This window comes from Miniopterus schreibersii (genome assembly GCF_964146895.1).
Source record: "Miniopterus schreibersii genome assembly, chromosome: 12".
Taxonomy (NCBI): Eukaryota; Metazoa; Chordata; class Mammalia; order Chiroptera; family Miniopteridae; genus Miniopterus; species Miniopterus schreibersii.
In genome coordinates, this window is record NC_138112.1 from 42,351,662 (window position 1) to 42,378,400 (window position 26,739).

Consider the following 26,739-nt stretch of genomic DNA (forward strand, 5'->3'; position numbering starts at 1 on the left):
TACTGTACAAAACCAAGATTAAATCAAGCTCCAGAGAAACTGATGCTATCATGTGTCACACGAGGCTTATGAGGCTGCTGCCAGAGTAACGTGGCAGACTGTTTAACGGCAAACTTTTTTTAATAAGTAGAAAGAGTGCACTCTAAGATAAAGATAAAAAGCATAGGATAGCAAATACATAAACCAGTAACAAAGTTGTTTATTATCAAGCACTATGTACTGTGCATAATTGTATGTGCTATGCCTTCCTATGACGGCACAGTAGGTTTGCTTACACCAGCATCACCGCCCACACCGGAGGAATGCACTGTGCTATGACATATGGCTGCTGTGTGCCGAGGCAATAAGAATTTTTCAGCTCCATCGTAATCTCATGCGACCATCATCATATATGTGGTCTTTCCTTGACTTAAACGTCATTATCCCGTGCATGACTATAGTTTTTAAAATATAAAGTAAAGCAAAGAAAAAAACAAAATATTTTTTAGAGGTAGCGAGAAAACAGATTGAAGCAGGCAATGAGAGAAGGTAGATTTTTCTGAATACACTTTCTCTTATAGATTTCCTCTTGGAATTACGTAAGTATTTAATAATTATAAAAAGTTAAATATGAAAAAAATCTATTCCTAAAAATCTAAAGCAAAATGAGACAAATGGACCTGTTTATTAGGTTGGTAGTACAATCACACAGAGAGGAACTATTCTAGGTGCCTTTAAATCCCGGTAATTTGACAGCGCATCTCTAGTGGAATGTAACCCAAAGACAAACAGAAGTGCAAAAAATATTAAACTTTCCTGAGACAGTCGTGCGCATGCTGAGGAATAAAATAAACAAGTAATTATGTTGGTGTCATTAAAAACCAGAATGTTTTGGCATGGGAGAAAGAAAATGTAGATGTCAGATGGATAAGGTTAAGTAAAAACCCAGTAGTCCTAAGTTTGAATCAGAGAGATCATCATGAAAGCCTGGAGTATTTTATTTCTACAAAGATAATAATTTCTAGCTCTGGTTACTGAAAAGACTTAGAAACATGGACCAACCCAGTAGCAATAAGCAGTAGCAATCTAGTGCCCAGATTGAGGTTTTAATAACACTGCTCACTAAGAGAAAGCTGGGCTCCTGAGGGAAATGGCTGATCACAGGTTTGGAGCAGATGAGCCTGGGACATCTCTGCCACCTGCAGGGAAGCCACTAAAGAGGCAAAAGGATTCAGAACTAATGTCTATAGGCTCTCCATAGCCAAAGGTGAAACTTGCAAAACAATGAGGATGTTAAATGTGATGAACTGAAACACATCACCTATATATTTAAATTCATAATGATACTAAAAATACTAAAAATGAAATGGTCCCCTTTGGAAGGTGGTAGAGAATCAATTCAATGTTTTGAAAGCCGTTGTAGAATTATTTATTTATTCTGACGTTTTCAAATGAACTTTGATGCACTTCAGAGCAACCAAGGAATAGGTGGTTGTTAATGTCTCTTTATAAAAGTTACTCCAGCTGATAAATGAGGAAGGAGAAGTAAAATGAAAATGTCATCATTTTGCAACCCCTAATGAATTATTGGATACAGGCAATAATCAGCAATGACTGCTAGCATCACAAATGGGTAGACAGCTAGACATTGTGTACTGAGTGATGGAAGTACACAAATACTGCCTATGAAATATTCTTGCTACAAAATTAAACCTACATCTCTATATCTAACTACCAATTGAGAAGAAATATATGGGACAGAAGGACATATTAAATGACATTAGGGAATACAATAGGGAAAATCTAGACTGTGGGAGTCTCTACAGGACAAAAGGCATGATCTCTTTGTAGCTGCGTAGTATTCCATGGTGTGAATGTCCCACAGCTTTTTTATCCACTCATCTACTGATGGGCACTTGGGCTGTTTCCAGATCTTAGCTATTGTAAATTGCGCTGCTATGAACATAAGGGTGCATATATTCTTTCTGACTGGTGTTTCAGGATTCTTAGGGTATATTCCTAGAAGAGGGATCACTGGGTCAAAAGGCAGCTCCATTTTTAATTTTTTCAGCTTTTCTTTCTTATACAAGAATGGAACACTATACAATTTCTCTTAAATACTATTTTAACTGCATTTCATATGATGTGATATGTAATATGTATTTTATCACTCAGTTCAAAATTATTTTCAAATTTCCAGTGTAATTTCTTCTTTGATGTATGAGTTATTGAGAAGTGTTTCACAATTTCCAAAAATATTGCCTTGTCTATAATTTTTGGTTATGGATTTCTAATTTAATTCCATTGTGGTCAGAGAACATGGTCTATATGATATTAATCCCTTGAAATTTGTTGAATCTTGTAGTTGTTAGATGCAGTGTTCTATATGTGCCCCATTAGATTCAAACTATTAATTGTGTTGGTCTATCAATTACCTGGAGAAATTTATTAAAATCCTCTTCCATGTAAGTGGTGCTGTCAGTGTTCTAAAATTCTGTTAATTTTTAGTTTATATAAATTGAGGTTGTAGAATTAGGTATATAAAAGCTTATAATTATTATATATTCCTGATGAGGTGCACATATTACCATCTTGTAGAAATCTCCTTTATTTATACTAAAGCATCCTGTAACAGTATTTTTCTAATATTAATGTAGCTACAGCAACTTTCTTTTGATTGGCATTTGCCTGTTACCACTTTTTCCATTTGTTTCAATTTTAACCTTTCTGTATTATATTTCAGACATATTTCTTATAAATAGCTTATAAACAATTATTTTTAAAATCTCCTCTAAAAGTGTATGTCTTTTGCCCTGGTTGGGTAGCTCAGTTAGTTAGTCGGTGAGAGTGCTGTCCTGGTACACCAAAGCTGTGGGTTCGATCCCCAGTCAGGGCACATACAAGAATCAACCACTGATGCATAGGTAAGTGAAAGAGCAAATCGATCTCTCTCTCTCTCTCTCTCTCTCTCTCTCTCTCTCGCCCTCCACCCTTCTTTCCCTCCCTCTCTTGTTTCTCTAAAATCAATTTAAAAAATGTTTGTCTTTTAATTTAGTCCATGCAAATTTAGTATATTTACTGATATATTTGGATTTATTTCTACCATCTTGTATGTTTTCTCTTTGTACCACCTGTTCTATTTCTCCCTCTCTCATCATTATCACATTTCATTTTTCCCCTCTACTATTTTGAAAGTTAGACTTTCTATATCTATGATTTTTATGGCTTCTCTAAAATTTTAATATGCTTATTTTATTAAAATTTAAAGCCAACTAGTATCCTTTCTATCTTTATTAACAATAAAGACCCCAGTCATATTGGATTAGGGTCCACCCTAATCCATTATGACCTCACCTTATACTAATTACATCTGCAAAGATCCCATTTCCAAATAATAGTCACATGTACAAAGGGTTAGGACTTCAACATATTTTTGAGGGAATGCAATTCAATGCATTCTTAATTTTTTAATTCCTTGCCAGCTCTCAAATGCTTTCTTATATATTCTAGTATTTTTATAGCCATCAATTATATAATCTTTGTGAATTCTAGGCAACGTCAGCTCTTATTTCTCACTCTTTTCACTCTGCTTGGCCATAGCAGCTCTCTTCCTTTTCCCACTAAGTTGTAGACTTAGAAATAATAAATTTTAAAAACGTATATTAGAAACAATTGTAAAATAAGAATAAGACTTTAAATGGAAACTCACCAGACTCGATTATGAATAAAGTAGAAGGAAATTGCTGCATGGACATTGTAATACCTTTTTTTTTTTTTTTTTGATGTTATAAGGGCTTTTATCTCTAAATCACTGTAGTATATCTATCTAGTCTTTCAAATCAGAAAGACCTGGGGTTGAATCCTTTCTCTACATCTTGTAAGTTTTATGACCTTGAGAACATATGTAAGCTCTCAATTTCACAATTTCCTTGTCTGAAAAAAGGGATATTATAATAGTAGCTAATTTTTAGGGTGCTTTATAGATGGATGGCACAGAGAAAGTGCCTAACACAATCCCTGGCACAGAGCAGGTACTGAATAACTGCAAACCACTCTATTTCTGTGTTGCAAATAGGTAATGACTTTGAATAGCAGCCTTTGACTAAATGAGGTGAGAAAAACAATGTCTCATTTTTACACACAATCCTATGGGGTAATTGAGGGGAGGTCCTAGAAGAGGAAACTGAGGCACTGAAATGTTAACTCATAAAACAGGAAAGAAAAGCACTGATAACCACACAAAATGTGAAAATCTCTTTTAGAGATGCTCAGCAGCTCTGTCTCCTTTAAAGGGGGAACCGGAATTCCAGTGAACTGGACCCACCTTCTGATCTCAGCTCTGCCAGTCAACAAGTTGTTGAGTCCCTGCTTTATTTTTATTTATTTATTTATTTTTTTAAATATATCTTTATTGATTTCAGAGAGAGGAAAGGAGAGGGAGAGAGAGAGATAGAAACATCAATGATGAGACAGTCATTGATTGAGCCCACAACAAGGGCATATGCCCTGACTGGGAATCGAACCCCAATTGCCTGGATCCTAGGTCGACGCTCAACCACTGAGCCACGCCCTGCCCGGCGGGTCTCTGCTTTAAAGGACACTTTTCTTTCAACTCCAATGACACTTCATCTCCGTAAAGTGGGAAGGAAGAGATGAAGGAAAAAAAAGCCAGGAAACATTTTGCACTGTATTTTACACCCTGAATACAAAACCACTCAAAGATTTTTAACAAGTCTTTGAAAGCCTTACCCAGGCCCACACTCAGAACAGCTTTATAGTCTAGGCAAGGAGAAGCCAGAAATCTCCCATCATTCCGTGATTGACTCACATACGTTTTGGAAGCAGAGTTCACAAATCTAATTCCTTCCTCCATTCCTGGACATTTTTACCTAGAGAGCATAAGTGACTACAGGCAAACTTGCCTGCTCAGCCAATTCCTGGCAGCAGCTACTAGTGAAAAATATTATGTTTGGGGGCAAGCATTTATCCAGGAGCTGCGCTGAAATGAGATGGTTAGGACACGAGTGGTAGATAAATGACCAGTGTAGGGAGAGCTTTAAAAATGAGGGTGATTATACAGGCACTGTCCTCTATGAATATATTAGCTCCCCAATAAGCCCATGCATTTGACTGCCTCCAAAGCAATGCCTCTGGGCTTCAGTGAATACAGTTGTTTGGAAGTGTTTTCTTAGCTCTGCTTCAGGGAAGCTGTTCCTGCTGCCAGTCCTCAAAGCCCTAGTGTTCAGTTTGGGCGACAAGTCCAGCTCAGACAGTACCTGTCAGACCACTGCCGGAGATGTGAGATGCTCATTGGAGGTGCCCAGTCTCCCCTAAGGGCAAGGCGAAGGTTGTGCAGGGCCAGCTGACTGTCCAGTGGGTGGGGGGGCTAAGGAGGTCAGAGTTGACAGGAAGGTGTATCCAAGCTGGAGTCCTGAGTGGGATCTGAATATCAGAAACTGGAGATGCCAGATACAGACACTAAGGTCAAAGGGACGAGAGTGAGATCACCATAGGAGCCAGCCAGGTGCTGGTGCAGTGTGCATGTGGGGCTGACAGTGAGGAGGAGCATCCTCACTGCCATGAACACCAGCAAGTATGAGGTTTCCTCCAAGGGCTAGCAAGCCTGTAGTCCGTGGATGTGTCAGACTGCTTAAAGATCCCCATGGAGAGGACAGTGGTTAAAGCCACAGCTTGAAGGTTGGGTTTTTCATAAGGATAGGACCATAATCTAAATAGAGGCATGGGCTTCCCCCTAGGGCAAGCTCCTTCATTGTATCCATCATCACATTTGTTCATTTTGGAGTTATGTTTTCATGGGCCCAGGGAAAAGGGCAGAGCCTAAGAAATGTTCCTGTAGGATGAGAAATTGAATGGTGCCTGTTACGGATTCACATCATGCAACGATAGCTACTTTGAGGTGGGGTGGGGGCTACCTCCAGAAAATGGTGAGGCATGAACGGGCCTGAGGGTCTGACCAGCACGTGGTGGGGTCAGACACCAACATGGAGTAACCACACCTGTGTTTTGCTGTTTATACCCTATGAGTTTATTTCCTTGTAGCCCTCTCTTGACAAAGTCTTTAGGAAAGGTCTGTGGGCCACTGTGGAGGAGACAGAGAATATCCCGAGTGAGAGATCTCAAGGGGAGGTGACTCTGAGGGTCACTCTTGTCCACCCAGCCATCGATACCTGCAATTGCTTCCTTGAGCACACCTTTGCTCACCCCTGAGAAACCTATGTTTGGTTTGAACAAAGAGGTTGTTCCCTTGAGTTGGGAGCTCAACCCTTTTGTGTCCCCACCTCCAGCCAGTGCAGTTTCTGAAGTCTTTTTCTTCCTGAAAACTCTATAGGTCTCATCCTGTCTCTATCCTACCCCCATCAGCTCTGATCACACACACATGGACTAAGTTTAGGGAATGGACATTCAGAATCAGTCTGTGGCCCTCACCCTCAAGCCCCATTTCTCCACCACCCCTGACTCATTCACCCTTTGGGCTGCTGAGCCAGCCCCTGTGGGTGAAAACCCTGCTCACCCTGATCCCAAGCTCGACATTTTCGCCTCCGTACACCTCCATGCCTTCGTCCAGTAAGCCGATCTCCTGGAAGTACTGGCGGTCCACAATGAAGCAGCCGATGAGGGCTGGGCTCCTGCCGGGGTGAGGGGAGATGAACTGGTGGTTAGCAGAGGGGCTGCGTCGTGGTGCTGCCAGGGAAGTGAGAGTAGAGGTGCCTTCCCACCAGGTGGGCCCAGTCCTTTTCCTTTCTTTGCTGCCAAAGCTGGTGCGGACCTCGTTCCGTGCGGCCTTCCCAGGCCTACCCTCACCAGCTATTCCAGGGAGGCTAGCTCATCAGGGCTGCAGCAGCCAGCCTCTGTCCTGGGACCAACCATCCTTCCCCAAGGTGCTTGCATTTGTGTTAGCCCATAGCAGTAGAGCTCAGCCTGCCAGCCTAGGTTGAACATCTATATCTCTAGCTGCCCCGGCCCCTGAATTCTAAATTGCACAGCAAGTCTCTGTTTCCACCTGGGCACTCTGCCAGCTTTCCCACCCTTCCCCAACTTGGGTACTGCATGCCAACCTTGGTCCACTTAGAAAGGTTAGCTGGGGCTTTGGCTAGCATGGTAAATAATTTGAATTTTATCTGTAGGTAAAGGAGTATCAATGAGGAATTTTAAGCAGACAGTGATATGAGCAGTGTTTGCTTTTTATTGATTTCAGAGAGAGGAAGGGAGAGGGAGAGACAGAAACATCAATGATGAGAGTCACTGACTGGCTATCTGCACCCCCCCTACTGGGGGTCAAGCCCACAGCCCGTGCATGTGCTGTGACCGGGAATTAAACAGTGACCTCTGGTTCATGGGTCGAAGCTCAACCACTGAGACACCCCAGTTGGGCATGTGTATTTTTTAAAGATCTGTGTTTTAATCCTTAGGCAGCCGAGGGGAGACAGATTGGAGGAGTTGGGATGGAAATTGAGGAGTCCAGTTGAGAAGTTTGCTGCTATATCCAGGTGAGAAGTGATGAGGACCTGGGCCAAGAATGAAGATAGGGATTGTCTAAAGACATAGTTTGCTGTAAAATCAGAACTTTGAAAGAGATGAACTATGAAGGTGGGGGGGGAATCTGGATGGCATCTGACTTTCTGGCCTGGGTGATGGCAGGGTAGGGGCCACACATTAATATGGGGTTCAGAGAAGATGCTGGCTTCAGAAACAAGTTTTCCTTACTGGGACACTGATCTAAGGTGCCTGTGGGACACCAGGGGAAGATATCCAACAGGTAGGCCTGAGATAGACCATCTGGGTCTAGAATTCAGCAGGGGTCTTAGGCTGGAGCAACATATCCACAGCTAGTAGGTCCAGCAGCTGGAAGGCTGTCCTTGGTGAGCATGAGAGCAGGGCTCACTGCCTGTGTGCAGATGCCCAGCGCAGGGCTTTACGAGGAGTGGCCCATGTTAGGTGAATCAGCATAAGCTGTGTGGACTGCTTCTCTGCTGGGAGCATCAACTTTAGCAAACGACTCTGAATTGTCCCACTGCACGCTGCTACCTATCAGCTGGTGGCTGAAGGATTTGGACGGGAAGAGGGAAAAAAGGAGAAATGAAGACTCTTCAGAGATGAGAAAACTGTTAGTCACATGCAAAGAGACCCATCTTTGAAACTAGAAACTCATCGACATGGCAAAACAGCTGTTCTGCAAGGCTGTGTCTTTGGAGAATGCTGATGAGGGAGGCTGTTCAGACTGAGACTGGCACCCGGGGTCGCTGCCCCTCTTCTTTTCAAATCACAGCATTTTATTCTGAATGGCTTCGCCTTCCATGGACCACAGGTAACCAGGGTGGTCAGTGTACCTCAGCCGCTCCACCTAGAGCAGAGTGAGCTCCTGCTCTGGTGGGGGACTCTTGAGCCTGGCCTTGGAAGTGAGTGCCTTGGAAAAACTCCCCATTCTGGCTGTATCTCTGAAAGAAGTTCCCTAGCCTCTCTGAGCCTTTGATTCCATATCTATGAAACAGAATCAACTGCTCACAGGATTAAATTAAGTAAAGCTCCTGAAACCCTCTGGGACATAATTGGTGCTCAAAAGATCATTTTGAAAGATGCACTTGCAGGTTAAAGAAGCCCAGAGAATCCCCTCTAAATCATGGCAACTTGAAACATCAGCCCAGCAGGTGGGCAGAGTGGGTTTCAGCCTATTCCTCAGCACTCTTGCAGTGCTGAACTTAGCTGGCACCACCCGACATGCAGGAAGGGGCCCTCCCCTCATGGCCAGACTCAGTCAGGGAAAGAGCACAAGCCACCTCGGGCAGCCCATTACTTATTAACAGGCTAGGGTACTAAGTGGGCTCAGTCAGCCTGAAAGTTTTATAGATTTATACCTTGTCTCATTCCCCACCAAAGTAGGAGTAGCTTTCAAGAAAAATGTAAACTACATTGAAAAATAAAATAGATAAGAGTCTGAAAATACCAAAAATTCACAATGAAATTGGGGGCTAGTTAGAATGCATGTGCAGCATAGGTCCTCCCCCAGGTTCTTAAAGTGGATCCACAAAGTAGACTCTGAGCTTCCTGGTGGCTGAGGTGAAAATAAACATACCTGGTCTTAGAAATAAGATTTACAGTTCCCATGTGGAAATATTATACTAATTCCTCAAGGATAGCAAGGATTTCTTTGACTAGCAGTGAATTTGAAAGAAATTTCTATGTCAGTCTTCTTTAAGAAGCTACTCCAGAATACAGTGAACAACTATCTCAAAGATACGCCTTTAGAAAGATACCTCTGGGCTCTTCCGATAGCTATGTCACGTGTAAACAAAGCACTCAAGCACAGCCCCAGGGAAACAGGAGCCAAGGTGGGTAAGACAAATTTGTATAACCCACAACTTTCTGTGGGGCTGTCTTTATCTAGGGATAAAACCAGGAATATTTTTTGCATTAATATAATTTCTCTCAGCCAAGTTCTTGACAAAAATTAGGTGAAGGAAACTTTGAGATTGAGACAATATTCTTTGTAAGGACCTAGAATGTGGGTTTATAAAGATCGGGATGATACACGGGGAGATGAGCAGAACAGAAGCAGCTAACATCAGTGCAGGCTCCTGCAACAACGCTTGTTGCATGGAGCCAGGATCCTGACCCAGGTCAGTTGGATTCCATGTCTAATTGCCTGTCATCCCCCTAGTTATCCACTATTCCTCTCCAACAACACTCGACAGCCCTGGGGGCAGAATTCAGCCATATGAGCCCTGAGTTCAAGAGTGGATGACTAGGGGGATGACAGACAACTAGACATGGTGGTAGACAATCCAGCCGACCTTGGTTCAGATCCTGGCTCCACTGCCCAGAGCCTTTGGCAGGGCCATTCCCCTTCGTCAGCCTTGCTTTCCTCATCTTGTAAAACAGGGGTGACGCAATGAGCTGTCACCAGGCTATGAGGAGGAGCAAATGAGACCATGTGTGTAAAAGGCCCTTGCACACAGGGACCTCCAAAGAAATGTTTAACAACACAAAATTGTGGCAGGAGGCCGGTAGGTAATAGAGATAACCGCAGGAAAGCCAGGTGGAGTTCCCTTCCATCCTGTTTTAGATATGAATATAGTTGTTTTTTTCTCCTGGCAAGGAAAATGTGATCTTAGATAATAATCACCCACTTTCAATTAAAATTTTCATAATCTTTCTTCCTCATGTAATACAAAGTGACATTAATTTCTAATCTCTTTCATTCCAGGATCTGACCCGTAGGCCACCTTCTGGGGTGTCTGTGTATTTAACAGGTAGGACTTTGTAGGGAGCACAAAGGCACCTGATCTGCGATTAACCAGACAGAAACAAGGGCTTGTGGGGACAGCTGTTTCAGGAGTCCTGATCCATAAAACAGGCTGCACAGGGGAGTCATTTGGTGGCCTATTAAGGTAGCAACAAAGGCTGAAAGAGAACCTTTGAAATGCACTTTGAAGCTCCTTTTGTCTGAGTCCTACATGGTGCTATGAGATTTGGTCCTGCCTCTCCTTCCCTGCAGCCTCGTGGCCTGAGGCTGCCCCTTCAGGTCCTCCTTCCAGACCTTTTGAACCTCCTCTGTACCTGTGAACTCACTCTGCTCCTTCAATGTGGATGCCCCTGTCCCAAGCTTGCAATCTCCTACTTGCCCTTAGAAACCAGTGCAAATGCTACACTCTGTAAAGGATTCTCCCCACTTTCCATGCAGTTTCTACCAGCCTGGTGGAATCATTTGTTATTACAATTATTTTATTCTGATTATTTTGTCCGTCTTTATTAGGCTCCAGGATTTTGGTGACAGGAATTGAGTCTTAATCACCCTGGACTCAAGCACCCAGTATAGATGGTAGTTGGCCCCCAGCAGGTGTCCCACAGTGATGTATTGGGATGAGTAACTTTGAGCCTCTGAATGAATTCTGGGAACCATGGCTCTTTAAAAAGAGATCACCAGAGCCTGCAAGCAGGGACTGGAGGTCATCTGTGATTCCTTTCCACCACCGTTCATCTCACTACACCTGCCATCCCATGATGGGGCTGCAGTTTAGGGAATAAGGGTAGGGCTGGGAGGGGGCCCTTGCCTGGAAGATGAGGCAGAGAGACCCACTGGTAAGGATGCTTTACCTGATCGGGGCCGTGGAGTTCTCCAGCTTCCACCAGGCTTTGGGAGGGTTTAGGTAGCGGCACCACAGCTCCCAGTCAAAGCCCTGGGCAGCCAGCGGGTACTCTTCTATCTCAAAGTTGTCATATTTGATGTTGTCAAAGGATGGCGAGATGATCCGTTTCCGGTTCTCCTTTATTCGGGTGAGCACGGGTTCAGCCCTGAGCAGGAGGGAGGGAGAAAGGGGTTACTGCTTCCAAGGTGGAGAAACACCAGACTGACAATTCCTAAAGCTCCCTCCCCCCTGCAGAAAGAGGAAGGAACACCTGGTCATCTCTTCCAGCAGCAAGCTGCTCTGCCTCCTGGGAAGGAGGCCCTAACAACCTCCCAGCGCCCATTCTTCTGGGCTGGCAAGAGGCCTCACAACTCCTTTAGCACCTCCTGGGCTAAGCTGACAGGTTCTTAGTGCCTCACATCCTTGTGTCTGTTTGCTTTCTTTTTTTCCACTAGAAAAAAGAAAATCAAGACTTAAGAAAGAAGAAAGAAATGGATCTGAGGTTCCATGGGAAGCTTTCAACTCTGGCTTTGATTTTGCTAAAATTCAGTGCATTTACCAGGAGACAAAGGCAGATGAGGAAGACAGAAACACGGAGACGAGAAAAAACTTACTTCATGCTGCTTGGGTCCTTCCATCTGTGCCCCCCACCCCACCCAGCATGTTCCCCTTTTCCCAAGGAAAGGTGGCAGATCTGGCATCCAGGGAACCAGAAGGCCCTTATGGGCACCAGGCGAGTAAAGTGTTTGCAGAGAGGAATGATAAGCTTCTCATTAATAATGCAATTGTTGCATAATTGTTTATTTAAATCAGCTTGAAATAGTAAGTGCCCCTCTCCTCTCCTGGCTATAAATCCAATGAAAATGCTTTTTTAAATAGTCACAAATGGCAAGCAGGGACTTCAATTATGAAAAATGGCTGCACTGCAATCTTAATTTGGCCTGCTTTGGAAAAGTTTGTACAAATCCAGTCATGCTGCGTGCATGCCTGGCTGCTCCTTCCTGCTAAATGGCACTCCTCACCTCACTCCAGAGAGGCAGAGGATGGTGCGTGGAGTCTGGGGAGGAGAGCAGACCCCGGAGCCATCAGGCATAGTTGTTAGGAGGGTGTACCTTCAGCCATTCCCAGGGCCTGGGCCTCCCATGCCCAGGCTCTGCAAAGTCACACACATTGGGCCACAGCACAACCTTTGGCCTGTAGGGATGTGGGCATCAGGTGCCCCATCCCTGCTCAGATAAGGCCATTGAAGCCTTGTGTGTGTTCTCTTTCCCCTTGCGGCACCTGAGGAGCCCTGACCAAAGGTAGAAAGATTTTCTAGGACCTAGTTTCACCAGGAGGGAGAATATGAGATATGGTGCTACCACTGGCCTGACCTTTGGGGAACCCAGGGCACCTGTGACAACATCAAACACCCTCAGTGCCCTCTGCCCACTAGGCCGTGGCCCCGTCTGTGTGGTTGGGCTTCTGTCTCACGTCTGGTCCAGCTCTCCCTTTCCTGGGGGTTGCAGCCCTGTCCGTTGCTGGGCTTTGACCTTTGACTTTTCTGCCAGATCATGTCCTCTAGAGGGCCATGTCAGCCAGAGTCACACCTAATGCCGTCATACCCTTTAGTGTGTTGACCCTGTTGACCCCTGACCCTCTCCCACCCTGAAGGGCCAGCCTTGTTGCCTAGTCACTCACACACCCCAATCTCACCTGTTCCCAGAATTCTCTGCTTACTCCCACCACGACTGAGATCCCAGCACGCTTTGCACCCATTTGAGCCAAAGCCCCTGGACCATCCTCCTCTCCTGATGGGCACTTACCAGCCCACATTGAACTCCACATGGGCATCGAAGAGTGCCACCACGGGGGCCGTGGCCACCCTCCAGCCGCTGACCCTGGAGCGGATGAGGCCTTCCTGCTTGCTGTGGCGCACGACTTTGATAAAGCCTGGCTTCTGGCCGTTCACCTTGTCCACGTACTCGGTCAGCTTCTCCTTCAGTTCCTCTGAGGGGGAAAATGTATTGTTAGCCTAGTGGGTGCAGGGGACAATTGAAACACTCCTCCTTTCATGGTGAAACAACCACCAGAGAGAGGCTGGGGGGTCCATTCTCCTCCCCAGGTCTTCCGCGGTGTTCTCAGGATGGCCAGCGCAGCTCAGACTTGAAGGGAAAATAGAGATGAAAATAATATTTATCAAGCCCAGCAACTTGCAGAGGATCACATGCCTCACACACATTCACTGTTTAATCTTCACAACGAGCCCATGGGAAAATGAGGCTCAGGAGGGTTTATCATTTGTCCAATGTCACGCAGCTTGTGCGTGGCAGTCTGCTTTTAAGCCGAGTCTAATGACCGCAAAAGCCACGTTCTTCTCAACGGCTCAGTGGCCTCCTTCGTCCCAGTGCCCTCCATCAGTCCTCCCCAATCCCCGAGGAAAGCTGCGTCTTCGAAGATGACAGCCCAGGGCCCACTCCTGCCTGGTCTCTAGGAGCTGTGCTCCGCAGGCAGCTGCCGTCGGTTTGCCTCCTGCTGTTTCTGGGCCTGGCTGCACACTGAATCCCCTCCTCCCTCACGCTGTAAGTGAGGCCTGCAGCAGCGGAGCGGGGCCCTCGCCCCTCAGCGAGTGGGAGCACAGCAGCCAGGTTCATGTGTTCTCCGCGGCGGCGCAGACAACAGCCTGTGAGGGACCCTCCCCCCAAATGACTTGGGTGGGTCACATTCTCCCACCTGTGACCATAGCACCTCCCCAGAACTCAGGTTCCACTCTCCTCCCGTGTTCTTCAGCACCTGCCTCTTGGTTACCCCTCCTCCCATCTTCTCAGCCAGGCCCTGGGCAGACCCCCCTGGGCTGAGCCCCGTCCTTATCAGAGAAGGAGCTCTGTGTCCCTTGGTGGCCAGTCTGGGGCCCCACCAGGTAAGCAGGCCACTAGGTTTGAGAAAAGGGCAGGAGGCAGCTGGCACAGTGCCGGGTACATGGTAGATGTGCCCCATGCAGAAGCAGAGTGTAGGAGCTAGAGCAGAGCAGCTGGAGGCAACAACGCCGCACTTTAAGTCTGCTTTGCAGGAATTAGCGTGATGCCCCTGGGCCTGTTACTGAACCAGCTCTGGATGTCCAAAAGGATGCTGTGTGGGATGAATTTATTTTGCATATTAGAAGGACATGAACTTGGGGTGACTATAGGGTGAACTGTTATGGGTTAAACGGTGTCGTCTAAAAATACATGCCGAAGTCTAACCCCCAGTACCTCAGAATATGACCTTTTTTGGAATTAGAGTCTGCAGATTCAGTCAAGTTAAGATAAGGGCATTAGGTCCTAATCCAGTATGACGGATGGATACGGAGTCAGGCATGCACAGAGGAAGACAGGTGAGGAGATGTAAAGAGAAGATGCCATCGACCAGCCAACACCTAAGGGTACCGAAGCTCGGAGAGAAGCCCGGAACAGATCCTTCCTCCCCCTTCCGAGGGAGCACGGCCCTGCCTACACCTTATTCTGTACTCTAGGACTGCGAGACAATACATTTCTGTTCGAGCCCACCTAGTTTGTGGTACTTTGTAGTCCCAGAAAACTAGGCTGTTATGAGGATTAAATGGGATTAACGTGTGAAAAATCCGAAACACATAATAAATGCTAAAAACAAGTTAGCTCCCTTCCCTCCCACCCTCCACAGTTTCCATCACCTTGGGAGTCGTGAGGGAGGGGGGACCTGACTGTCTCTAGAAATCTGAGCATCCATCTCTGGCTGACAAAGCCTTCTGGACCACATGCTCTGGTCCAGGGCCATCTCTTCCTTCTCTGCCCTGACCCCAGGTTAGAAGTCTGCAAGCAGCAAGGCCATGGTGGCCAAGCAGAAGCTGTAAACATGGGCAAGGGCCTCATGCCAGGAGGGCAGTAAGGCTCAATGATGGTCACTGCCAGAATTGGTACGCCCTTCTATGGGCCCTTATTTCCAGTCTCGTTACACATGACACTGCCCAAACGAACCAGCCTGGATGGACGAATCGGATGTGGCCCGAGGCTGCTTTTTGTACCCTGCTTGAGTTATCCTCTCGGAGGTGAGGAAACCGGGCATTGAGGCCGAAATGCTGAGAGGGAGGCAGGAGGTTCTGGTCCTGGACAGCCAGTAACTTGCTCTGTGCCCTTGGACAAGTCTACGAATCCCAAGGCCTCAGAGTTAGTTGACAAGGTTTTAAAGTTAGTTGTGAACCAATTACCTATCTAAGGTCTGAACCTTCTCTGCCTATACTGATGAGCGATCATCCAGCCCCTCCAGAGACAGGGATTCTCTGCAGTCCATTCCTCACTGGGCCACTCCAGCATGAAATGCTCTTTCCTCTTTTGTCCTCTAAATACCCAGGTGCTTCAACCATCCACTCACTGGTCCAACCCTTATTTTGTAGCCATAGAGGGCAGATCAAGTCCCTCTTCCATATGACAATCATTTAGAGTTGAAGACCACCCTTCGGTCCTTTAGTTCAAATGTCTTTAGGTCAAATGTCTTTAGTTCCTCCTCATGTTTCCTCATATATCATGAGTCAAAGTTCTTTTATCATCTTGAACTTCCCTCTAGATATGTTAGATTTTCTCTAACACCTTTAATCTATGCACTTAGAAATTGGCTTAATATTTCTGGAGCAAATTGGACTATGCAGAATAGAGGGAATTAATCACTCCCTTATTCTAGAATCTATGCCCCTATTCATGACGTTTAAGGTCACATTACCTTTGCCTACTTTTGACTCAAATTGAGTTTACTGGGAACACACACCTACAGGTTCTCTCCACGTGGTGCTGCTAAGTGAAGCTTCCGCATCGGGTCTCTTCATGGACGCATGCGTGAGTGGGCACATGCGTGCACACTTGCTGTGTGAGTGCACACGCATGCTCTGAGCCAAAACATAAGCTCTTACCTTTACTTCTCTTTAATTCATCTTTTAAAAGATTGATACTGTTTATCCAAAGTCAAAATATTTCCCCCCCTGATCCTATCATCCAATATCTGCTATCTAACCCTTTCAGTTCCAGCTTCTGCAAGTGCTAAGCCCATGGACTTCATTGTCATTGGAGTCATCCTTTTAAACAGTGAGACCCTGGTCCAGATCTAGGGCCAGTGGGGGCTGTCAGGAGTTCTCAGTCCAGCCCAGAGAAAATTCAGCTGACTTTGGGGCTGCCACCCACATGCTGTATATCTCACTTGAGCTGATATGAAAATGGCCCCGTGATCTTGGATTGCACAGGGGAGGCCACTGTCTCACAAATGTCAGGAAGTTGGTCACACAGCAGCATAACTCAGTATGCCCCATGCTGGCAAGGTCTTCAAGTGTGGTTGACAAGAGATCTCTTAAAACTCTGTGTCATCACTTCAAAGTCAACCCTTCATATATATTTTTTGGAAAATATTAACTAGAGAGCACATAAAGCCTGATATTTGACAGTTAAGTGGCACATGTACAGAACTTGGAGTGAGAACTGGGGTAGTATCTCGCCCCTCAGGTGAGACTCACTGTCTGGGGACCACTGTTATCATGGTGTTGATGGAACTGGGCTCTGGATGGTTGCCACCAAACGATCCCCTAAGAATCCCACCTCTCTGGATTCACATCCTTGTGTGGCTGCTTCACACACTGACTCTGGGCTGACCATGTGACAATAGGGTGCAGCAGGAGGGACCTCCTGTGAGTCTCAGGCCTTATGAGGCCTTGCGGCTTCTGCTTTCGTTCCCTTGTTGCCCTAAGTAAGGAAGCCCGAGCCAGCCTCCTTGTGGATGACAGGCCCAGAGAGTCCCATCATTTAGGCTACACCACTGAGGCCCCATACATGTGAGCGAGACCATCTCTGCTGATTGCGAACGCAGGGAGCCAAGCTGACACCTCGTACAGCAAAGACAAACTGCCTCTCTTACAGAATTACCAGAATTACGGTCCCAGCCCTTATTGCAGAATTATGAGCCAATGAATGGTTGCTGTTTTTAAGTCACTAACTTCTGGGGTGGTTTGTTATACTCAAAAGCTATCAAAACAGGATCTATTGTTCTGGTATGGTGCTGGGGTTAAAATAAGATTGTGAACTCCTGAGGCACAGGAAATTAATTCAGACACAGAGGAGCCAGCTCAGAAGGTGGCAGCGAGAAATGAAAAGGCTTTGTTTCTTGTAGGAGCTGCTTGCCCCTTTGTACCTCTGAGCTCTGTTAACAGTGAACTAGAATAAAGGTTTCTGGTGCATCAGCTAGAGAAAAATTCTGTTCTCAGCCAGCTACATCCCAAACATTGGCTGCTGATTAGAAGAGAGGATTCCCTTAGCCCTAACCAAACAATTGCTTTCAAAAAATTTGAAAAGGCCTATAATACCCTGGATAACACTGGCTCAATCTTTGCAGAATAACTTTACCTAATAAGGTTTTCATGTTTTCCTACAACCTTTGTCAATTGCCAAAGCAAGAAATATTTCAAAAGTACTTCTGTATTTGTTAGAAAATTATTGTCTAAGATATTGCTTATTACATATTATATGTAATATATGATAAATCTCAGAAAACAGCTCAAAAACATATAAAGACCTCTGCTTTTCCTTACACTTAAACATAAACACATAACCCATCACATTTACCTTTTTACCAAAGCTGCCAGGAAGCTCAGAGACAAATATAACGACGAATCGCAGGGTTCTATGAGCATTTTTGCTTCTCTACCTTTGCTGTAGCTTTGATTTTCAAGTTTTAGCCTAAAATCTGTGTTATCTTTTCCATTTTATTTATTTATTTATTTATTTGCTACGTAAGCTACCTTTAACTATTTTTTGAAATATCTATAAACAACTTTTAATAAAATGTCTTGGCAGAGCATGACAGAAATATAATTGTGGAAAGAAGGAGAAGGCTGTATTTCATGTTTGTCTTAATGTGTTGAGGAAAGGGGAGGTAAGAAGTTAGTTCTCTGTGACTTTGCCAATTTAGAATCAATGGCAGAGCTGCAGATAGCACCAGCTCTAACAAAGAAATACAATTTGCACCCTGCATGGGGCCAGGTGTTATCCTGCTTGTATTGCTCCTCCAGCCCTTTCTTGCTGTCCACAAATCCCTGCTTTGCTGACATCTGGATGACCTCTGTAAATCAGCAGGCCCGAAGTGTGCTGATGGAACACTATTCGCCTCCTAAGAGGTCACAGATCACTCTCCAGCATCCCCGTGTGGTGCCTCCCCTGGAGCCAGCTAAGTGAGGGCTGCTTGCCTGCTCTCGCTCCATAAAAATTCACCAGCCTGGTCAAACAGAGCCTTTTCTTTCCTTCCTATATATGTCCCTTGTACCGCTCCCATAAAAAGCAGTTAGCTCCACGGAGTCACCCTAAAAGAAACGAACTGTAGGCTGAGCAGAAGTCTGGTACCAATGGCTCTTAGTCTGATTTAAACTACCTAATGAGATACCCTTTATCTCTTGCATAAAGGAAAATAAAGAATCAGGAAATTGATGCCCGATGGGGCTTCATTCTTTGGAAGGCAGCTACACAGGCACTTTGCAAAACGGCCGACTCGGGCTTGCTATGGAGAACATACCCCGGCTCACTGCTCAGGTGATCGTTTCCCATGTTTGCTCCAGGTTTGTGGGAAGCAGGGGTGAAGGGAGAAGCCACCCGTCACTCATTCATTCATTCAACAAATATTGAGCATTCATTATGTACCTGGTACTGATCTAGCTGCTGTGGCAATAACTGTGAACAGGACAGCCCATATGAAACATTCTTTCTACTGGATGTTTAAAAGGTATGTGATGTACTTCACTGAGGGGGTAAAGAAGGTCGGGGGAGAGGGGGAGAAGGAGAGATGGAGGGAGGGGAACAAAGAGAGGGTGTAGGGAGGAAGAGGAAGAATGGAGGAAGAAGGAGTGGGGAAGAGTAGAGGAAGAAAGAGGGAGAGAGATTTTTGAAAAAGAAAATCAGAAACTGATTCAGTGCTTCCAGGCACTGAGGCCTCTGAAATGACAGGTCTCCCGGGCCTGAGACATGGTGCTTGGTGCACAACTGGGAGGGTGATCCTGGGCATGGATGCCTCTTAACATCCTTCAATGCACAGGACAGCCCTCCACAATAAAGAATCATCCAGCTCAAACTGTCAATAGCACCGAGTTGGAGAAGCTTTGCTGAGCTGAGTAGGAGCTGTCCCTTCAGAAGGGCTCTGACAAGTACTGCCAGCAGGCCAGCTTCACGGGGGTGCCGTCTGAGTAGCTGCACAGGGCCCAAGCTCAGAAGGGCCTGTACGTGGTTTAATGCTCCTGACTATGGTGCCCCCTGGCACTCACCTTCTCACACACACTGCTGGCTTCCTTCTCTCTGCCTGAGGGCTTTCTCTCGCTACAGCAGCTATTAGGAGTCATCTCTACAATCCTTAATCCATTAGGGCTAGAAGTTGGGGCATAAATACTCCATGTTATAGGTTGACTTGTGCCCCCCTCCCAAATTCATGTGTTGAAATCTCAACCCCCAGTATTTTAGGATGTGACCTAATCTGGAAATAGGGTTGTGGCAAAAGTAATTGGCTAAGCTGAGGTCATACTGGAGTAGAGGGGCCTCTAATCCAATCTGACTGATGTCCTTACGGGAAGACAGCCACATGAAGACAGGTCTGCAGGGAGAATGCTACATGATGACAAAGGCGTAGACTGGAGTGACGCATCTACAAGCCAAGGAACACCTTGGTCCTGGATCCCCAGCCTCCAGGACTGTGAGGCAGCTTCTGTTGTTTAAGCCACCCAGTTGGTGGTCCTTTGCTACAGCAGCCCTAGGAGACTAACACATCCCAGCTTCCTTGCTCCTCAGGTGAGACATTACTGAGGACAGTTGTACACAGCCTCCTGGTGGTTCCCAGGATGACTGGGCCCCAGGGCCCAAAACAGTACCTTGTTTGTCATCCACAATATATTTGCTTTCTTCTCTGCCCTGTCTCAGGTCTGAGGCCCTCACTGTTTCCAGGGGTGTTCTCCCAAACAAATGAGTTGGCCTTGAGTCCTGTCTCAAGATCCACTTCTGGTAGAACCCAAACTAAGACAGTCATACGTTCTCCAAGTCGCTATGGTCCCAGCAGTTGCTTCCCTCTTGCCTGGTCCTTAAAACCATGCGAATTTTTTCAACCCTTAACTTATGTATACAGTGTGTATGTCTATGTGTATGATTACTTATGTCCCTCTACCCCTACATCTCTGCATTAACTGGTTAATGTTTAATAAAAGAAATAATAATAAAAATGATGCACTACACATTATTCTAAGCACTTTGCATATATTATCTCATTTAAGCCTTTTGACAACCTTATGATGTAATTACTATTATTATCATTCTATTTTGAAGATAAGGAAACAATGGGACCCAGGTAGGAAGTAGTGGAGTGAGATTTAAATCCAACCACGCTATATCCAGAGTCCACACTCTGTACCTCTACACTGCATATTATCTCCCTAGGATAAAAAACTCACATGCTTGAGAATCAGCTGGTTAAAAACACAGGTTCCAGGACACCACCCCATGCAGAGTCAAATTATTAGATCTGGGGTAGGACCAGAGGCTCTGAATTTCATACAAGCTCCCTGTGAGATTCTGGTGGGCAGCCAAGCCTGGTAACAACTGACATAAATGGGTGGGAAGGAGTCTCCTCCGGAATTAGGTGAGGTTCCAGCTCTTAACAGAAGGCCGCAGACTTTGCCTGGAAAAGGCTCCCCACGACCTGGCCAGATCCTTTTTCTCCCCATTCTCCCAAGCCCACGGGCTCCGTCTGGCTGCCCTCAGTTGCAGACCCTTCGCTTTGCAGTCTGTTTTCTTTTACCGTGTGGCCATCTTTGGACCTGATGCCTTGGACTGTCCCCTGCAGTTCCCCAGCTGCCCCCTCCCCCTGCACAGGGCACTGCCTTTGGTCCCCTCTGCCTACCCTACAGTTTCAGCCCTGCCCTCTTCTAGCTCAGTGCCTCCCCACAAGCCGCCCAGCCCGGATTAGAGTTGCCACACCCTCCCTCCAGTTGCCTGGGAAGGGAGTGTGAACACCCCCGCTGAGAAGTGCTAATAACTGCTAGTCTCCAGTGGTGCTCATTTAAAGATTAAAAGCACAGCACATTTCTGCTTATTTCTCTGAGTGAAAAGTAGCTGGTCTTCCTCAGATCAGAAGATTAACTGACTTTCCTCTAAAGCCATTTAGGGCCATTGAAACACAAATAATATGTCAACACACTTTAAAGAAGAGATTATTCATTAGGATGCAATGGTTGTCAACTTTAGCTGATCATCCACTCACCTGAGAAGCTAAAAGATAAATACACATAGATGCCACCAGATCCCCACCCCTGAAGAATCTGGAGGGGGCCTCTGGACTCTGGCGGCCCTGCTGATGAACGATGGTGAGCTGGACTTGGGTAGCTGGGGTCCAGAGAACAGACCAGCCTAAGCCCTCAGCCCAGGCAGCTTTGTTTTTTGTGTTCCTCTCCAGACAAGCTTTCAAATCCTGGGCAGTTTGCAAATGCTTTCCATGTGGTTTATTCTTCTGTCCAGTGTACCTGACAGCTGCACTTCTGTCCAGCTCCCTTAATAGTTGCACTTCTTCAAAGTCAATTGATACTGAAGTAGATGTGAAATGGCCTTAAATTGCTCTCCTTACTCAGGACTTGGGGAAAGGAAAGTTCTACCCAGGAGTCCCACCGATGATATATAAATATGGTTACAGGACCTAAGCAGAGTGTCACAATCTTCCTGGGAAGCTCCAAGCATTAATTCAGTCTTAGCAAGTTATAGAAAGTACCAGAATTATAACCTAATAGACAGCCGCCTGTCTCTGGGTCTACTTCTTTGTGTCATAGCCAGGCATTGGTGACCACAAAAACCCACAAGAAATATGCACTTCTTACTTAGTGGCCTCCAAAGCCAGGCTCTCAACATCCACTAATGCCCTCTTACCTGCTATAAAAATGACTTATTTTCCAAAAGATCCTGTATTCTGCAACAAAATGGTCAGAACTGGTTTCTGAAGATAATTGCGGCAGATGATATAAAAATAGTCCCCTGGCAAGTCAGGGATGTGTTGGATGCAGATATTTCTCTCTCTCTCCCTCTCTCTCTCTCTCTCTCTCTGAAAAGTAGGGATTAGGCTGCCAAATTCAGCTTCTTTTTGACTAGAAGGCTGATATGAAGTATTCACACACAAAATCCAATTTCTCTGGGATACAAATCCCTGAGCAAGCAAGACCAAGAAATGACGGAAGAGGGCCTAAGTTTGGGTGAGGATTTCCTAGAGTGTTTGTTACTCACCTTTGGGGTTCACATACAATCGTGGTGGGAAATCTATCCATTATGGGGCCCAGGACAAAAGGCTGCCTGAACCAATCTAAGTGTTCACAGGTCCAACTGCACCCTTCAGCTCTAGGCAGGGGACTCGGAACTCTTACACCTTCTTCGCTCCTGACACCCCAGACTTGCCCAAGGTCACAAAGCTGGCAATCAGCACAGCCAGGAAGAGAATCCAACCTTCCTTCTTCCAGGGCCAGAGCTCCAGGCTCTCTGTTTCACCCACTCCATGTCCACTGTGAGCAATTCAGAAAACAAAAGTGAGAATAATGGACTAATAGAAACCAGTTGTCTTCCTGGACTAAATGACCTTGGAAAAGAGCCAGCTTGCCTTTGTGCTCCCTGGGGCTGTATAAGGAGGAAACTTCTATAAAGTAAAGGTGGGGCTGCAGCCCAAATGCTGTGAAATTACTTAAAGGGCATAAAATACTCTGGCTGCTCTGATGGTTTTCAGCAGGAATCCCGGGACTTATTAAAAATGCCTTGAGGGTGATTGACACCAGCTGCATCCAGACAGAGTGGACAGTCTGCAGCCCCAGCCCCTCCAACTCTGGAGTGCCGGGTAGGTAAGCTCCCGTGAGCCTCCAGGAAGGGTGTGACCAAGCATCCAAAGCCCTGGGGAATGCTGGCATCAGCATTTGAAGCAGCTTAATTCCAAGCTGAGAACAAGCCTCCCTGGTATCCCACCAGGCAAAGGGATTCCAGAAGGGCCAGGCCCTCCCACCCCTATTGGTCGGCTCTCGAGGGTAGTTGCCATTGGCAATCAAGCCAGGGGCCAAGTGGAATTTTGGTCCTAACTTATTTTGTGTGAGACTCGGAGAGATCAGAGTGCTGCCTAACTCAGAAATTTGCTGATCCTAAAGCTCATGACTGAGAGCCCAAGAGTTTATAATCTGAGCCCAAAATTTCAAGATTCTGAGATCCCTGGAGTCTGTGATCCTCAGGTAGTAACTCCCATGACCCTGAGATTCCAGGATTCTATGCTTCTGTAAATGCCTGATTTACAGAACCCCTCCCCACTATTGCTGTTGACTTATACCAAGTTCGCTGGTGACACAGTGCTTTTGCACTAACTGTTCCCTCTGCCTGGAACATTCTTTCTGCCTCATCTGACCTAGCTCAGGTTCTATGGGAAGCCTTCTTTCATCTGCAGCTCTCCAAATGGAGGAAAGGCTAGGGGTAGGAAAGGGATTTTTCTCTCCTTGGAACACAGACATAGGGTGCTAGGCAACCAAGTGAAGACCAACATCAGTCTTTGGGTCCAAGTCCTGCTGGCACAGCCCTGAGTGCCCTCCCGGGAAGAGCTAAGGCTCCCACAGGCTGTAAGTCAGCTGTGTACTTCTGCAAATTGCTGCTGCTCAGGCTGTGTGACCAGCAGCCTCAGCCAGGCTGATTCCGGACTCAGGGGACCCAGGGGGCTTCGCACACATATTTACAGCCTAGCTCGCTGTTGTGCTTGTCAGATCAGGAGGCCAGATGCTCTTTTCCTTGGCTCACAGAACACCTTCAGGCAATCTATTCTCAAAGGGGAAGATCCCGTGAAGGAGTATGTGACAAGGCAGAACCCAAGGGCCCTGCTCTTAGTCCTCCAGTTTTTATTTCTTTATTGAAAGATGTTATGTAGAACAGAAAGAGCAAGGCTCAGGGGAGAAAGGGGCCTCATTTTAATCCCCGGTGCAGCCATTTAGCAGCTGTGTGACTGTGGGCAGGTGACTTGACCTCTCTGAAACTGTTTCCTCATCTTGGAGATGAGAATAAGGCTACCTATCTCTTGGGGTTGCTGTAGAGTTCTGTGAGATAATGCCTGGCATGTTTAAGTACTTAATAATTCTACTATTATTTGTTCATTAGTCTGAAGTCCTTTGTTCCTCTCCTCCCTTTCAAAAGAAGGTGCTGAGGCTGGGAGCAGAGACTCCCGCATTATCTGGGAAAGCTGGGGCTGCAGCAAATTACCCTGGGATTTCCCCAGGCACAGAACACCATGGCTCCTCCTCTAGGGCCACTCAAAATGTGGCTACTCCATATTCAGTCTCAACCCACTGCCCACCCCAACCTGTCAACCATTCACAGCCCCTTTCACAGGGTAATACGAACATGGTGGACATGGTGGGCTCAAGAGGGAGACGTCAGGTTGTGTGGATATTCACTCATTCAACAAATATCACCGAGCACGGCTCTGTGCCAGCCGCTGCTCTAGATGGTGGGCTCAGCTCAGAGAGCAAGCCAGGCTCCTTTCCCTCCGGGAGCTCACAGACTAGTAGAGGGGACCAGCAATGCACATACATAAACGGATGTATTTTCTGACGTCAGGCAGTGAGTCTATGCTATGTGGAAAAAGTGAGCACAGTGAGGGGCAGACAGTGATGGGAGAGGGGGCCTAGCAGCTGCAGCCTCTAGGTAGGGGTAACACTAACCACAGAGGGGCAGCAGTGCCATTTATCCAATATGCAGGAGGAAGCTGCGGTGTTTGTGAAGCCAGAGCCATAGCTGTGGACCTCAGGAGACATTGAGGCAAAGGTTTAGGCACATGGCCTGGCCTAAGCAAGGAGCTGGGTTCAGGGAAAGGCCCCAGGATGAGAAGTGAAGTCAGGTGTTTGGTCAGCCAGCAAGGCACATCCACCCAAGGGAAGCAGGCAGCCCCCTGGCAGGAAGGGTCAGGCCTCAGGAGTCCCTCCATGCCCTCTAGGCCTAGAGATGCTTAGCCTTGGCCACAAAACTGAGCAGAGATGGGGCTGAGTGAAGGGAGCACTAGCACAGCCCCAAGGCAAAACCTTTTCTATTCATGCTTCAGGTTCCAGTGGGACTGGGAGAGGCTGGGATTGAGGGAGACTCAGATCCAGCATCGGACCCTGGGAAGCCATTGCCCATGCTCCTGGTACAGAGCTGTCTGATAAAACTTGCTACATACTTGAGTACGGCAAGGCCTGTCGCTAAAAACAATCAACTGCTGAGAGCACTGACTATTTATTTATTTATTTATTTATTTATTTATTTATTTATTTACGTTAATCCTCACCGAGGATATTTTTCCCATTGCTTTTCAGAGAGAATGGAAGGGAGAGAGAGAGAGAAAGACAGAAACATCTATCATCTACTAGTTGCCTCTCACATGAGCCCCAGTACCTGCCCTTGGGTGGAATCGAACCTGGGACCCTTCAGTCCTCAGGCTGATGCTCTAACCACTGAGCAAACTGGCCAGGGCCTGACTTTTTTTTTAAGTTTAGAGTGCTAACCTGGGTCTGTTTCTGAACTCCACCTGGCCCACGTGGGTTTTCCTGCCCACCCCGTATGTGCCTTTCTCTTCCTTTGCAGCTACCAAGGCAAGGTCTGGGGCTTAGAGGGGCTGTGAGAATGACCCACCTAAACGCAAGTACAGGTGCAGCACCCACTGGCCAGGAGGCTCAGGACCAGGAGGTAAATAGCCTCACGAGGAGCTGCCCTCCAGAGTCTGAAACCTTTGCAGCTAGCAGGCTGCCAGCACATTTTTACCAGGCCTTTTGAAATTATTGATTTTTCTTCAGACCCCTCTATTTCAGCAACATATATCATCATATTCCTCTAGTGAGACTTATTTCAGAAAACCAAAGAGGTATTACTTCCCCAATAGACATGCCCTCAACACTGAAAACATTCCCCTCACTTCATGGCCCTGCCCGCTCCTCTGGTTCAGGTGTTCTGAGTGCCCAGCAGGTGATCGGCGCTGGGATGTGGGGTAAGTCGGAGCTCCACCCTCGAGAGGCTCAGAGTAGTGGGAGGAAATAATTAAACAGATCGTTTCAGTGCATGGAAATATGTGCTAAAGGTGGTTGTCACGGGTGCTGTGATACTCTCGGGCAGGATGGACAAGCTTTACAGGACATTTCAGTTTGTCTCAAATGGATGGATGTGGGGACTTTGCTGGGAAGGTAGAGGAAAAGAAAAAGAGTGTCCAGGTAGAAAAACACGGCATGCATAGAGGCCAAGTGGCGTGAACGTGTGCCCCATTTGGGGGAAGGGTAGCAGGCATGCCACATGTGGGTTAAGGTTAAACGTGGGGGTGCAGATTAAGTGAGGGGAGAGGACGCTGGATATGTGAGTGGTGGACAGATTGCGAAGGGCTTAAAGCCTGGGCCAAAAATATTAGGAAGCTGTAAGGAAGATTTATTTGGAGTCTTCCCACCTAAAGGCCTCTTAGAGATGGGCTGAAATGTCAGGAAAGATTTTTTTTTAAATCAACTTGTTAATTTAATAATGTACTATAGCAGCAAAAAGAACTGCCCCATTCCAGAAACCAAGCAGGTGAGGTTTTTGTTTTTGCTAAATAACATAAGTTATGA

At 46.4% G+C, this 26,739-nt stretch overlaps 1 protein-coding gene across 2 annotated transcripts in view; it reads right to left on the reverse strand.

Moving 5' to 3' along the window:
- GALNT18 (polypeptide N-acetylgalactosaminyltransferase 18) overlaps window positions 1–26,739 on the reverse strand; it is a 275,266-nt gene that overhangs the window by 61,550 nt on the left and 186,977 nt on the right. For both annotated transcript variants that reach the window (XM_081153870.1, XM_081153869.1), the window contains exons 4-6: window positions 12,929–13,112; window positions 11,092–11,289; window positions 6,512–6,626 (exon numbers count right to left, since the gene is read on the reverse strand). In XM_081153870.1, coding sequence (XP_081009996.1) covers window positions 6,512–6,626; window positions 11,092–11,289; window positions 12,929–13,112 — 497 coding nt within the window. The remainder of the gene's footprint in view (window positions 1–6,511; window positions 6,627–11,091; window positions 11,290–12,928; window positions 13,113–26,739) is intronic.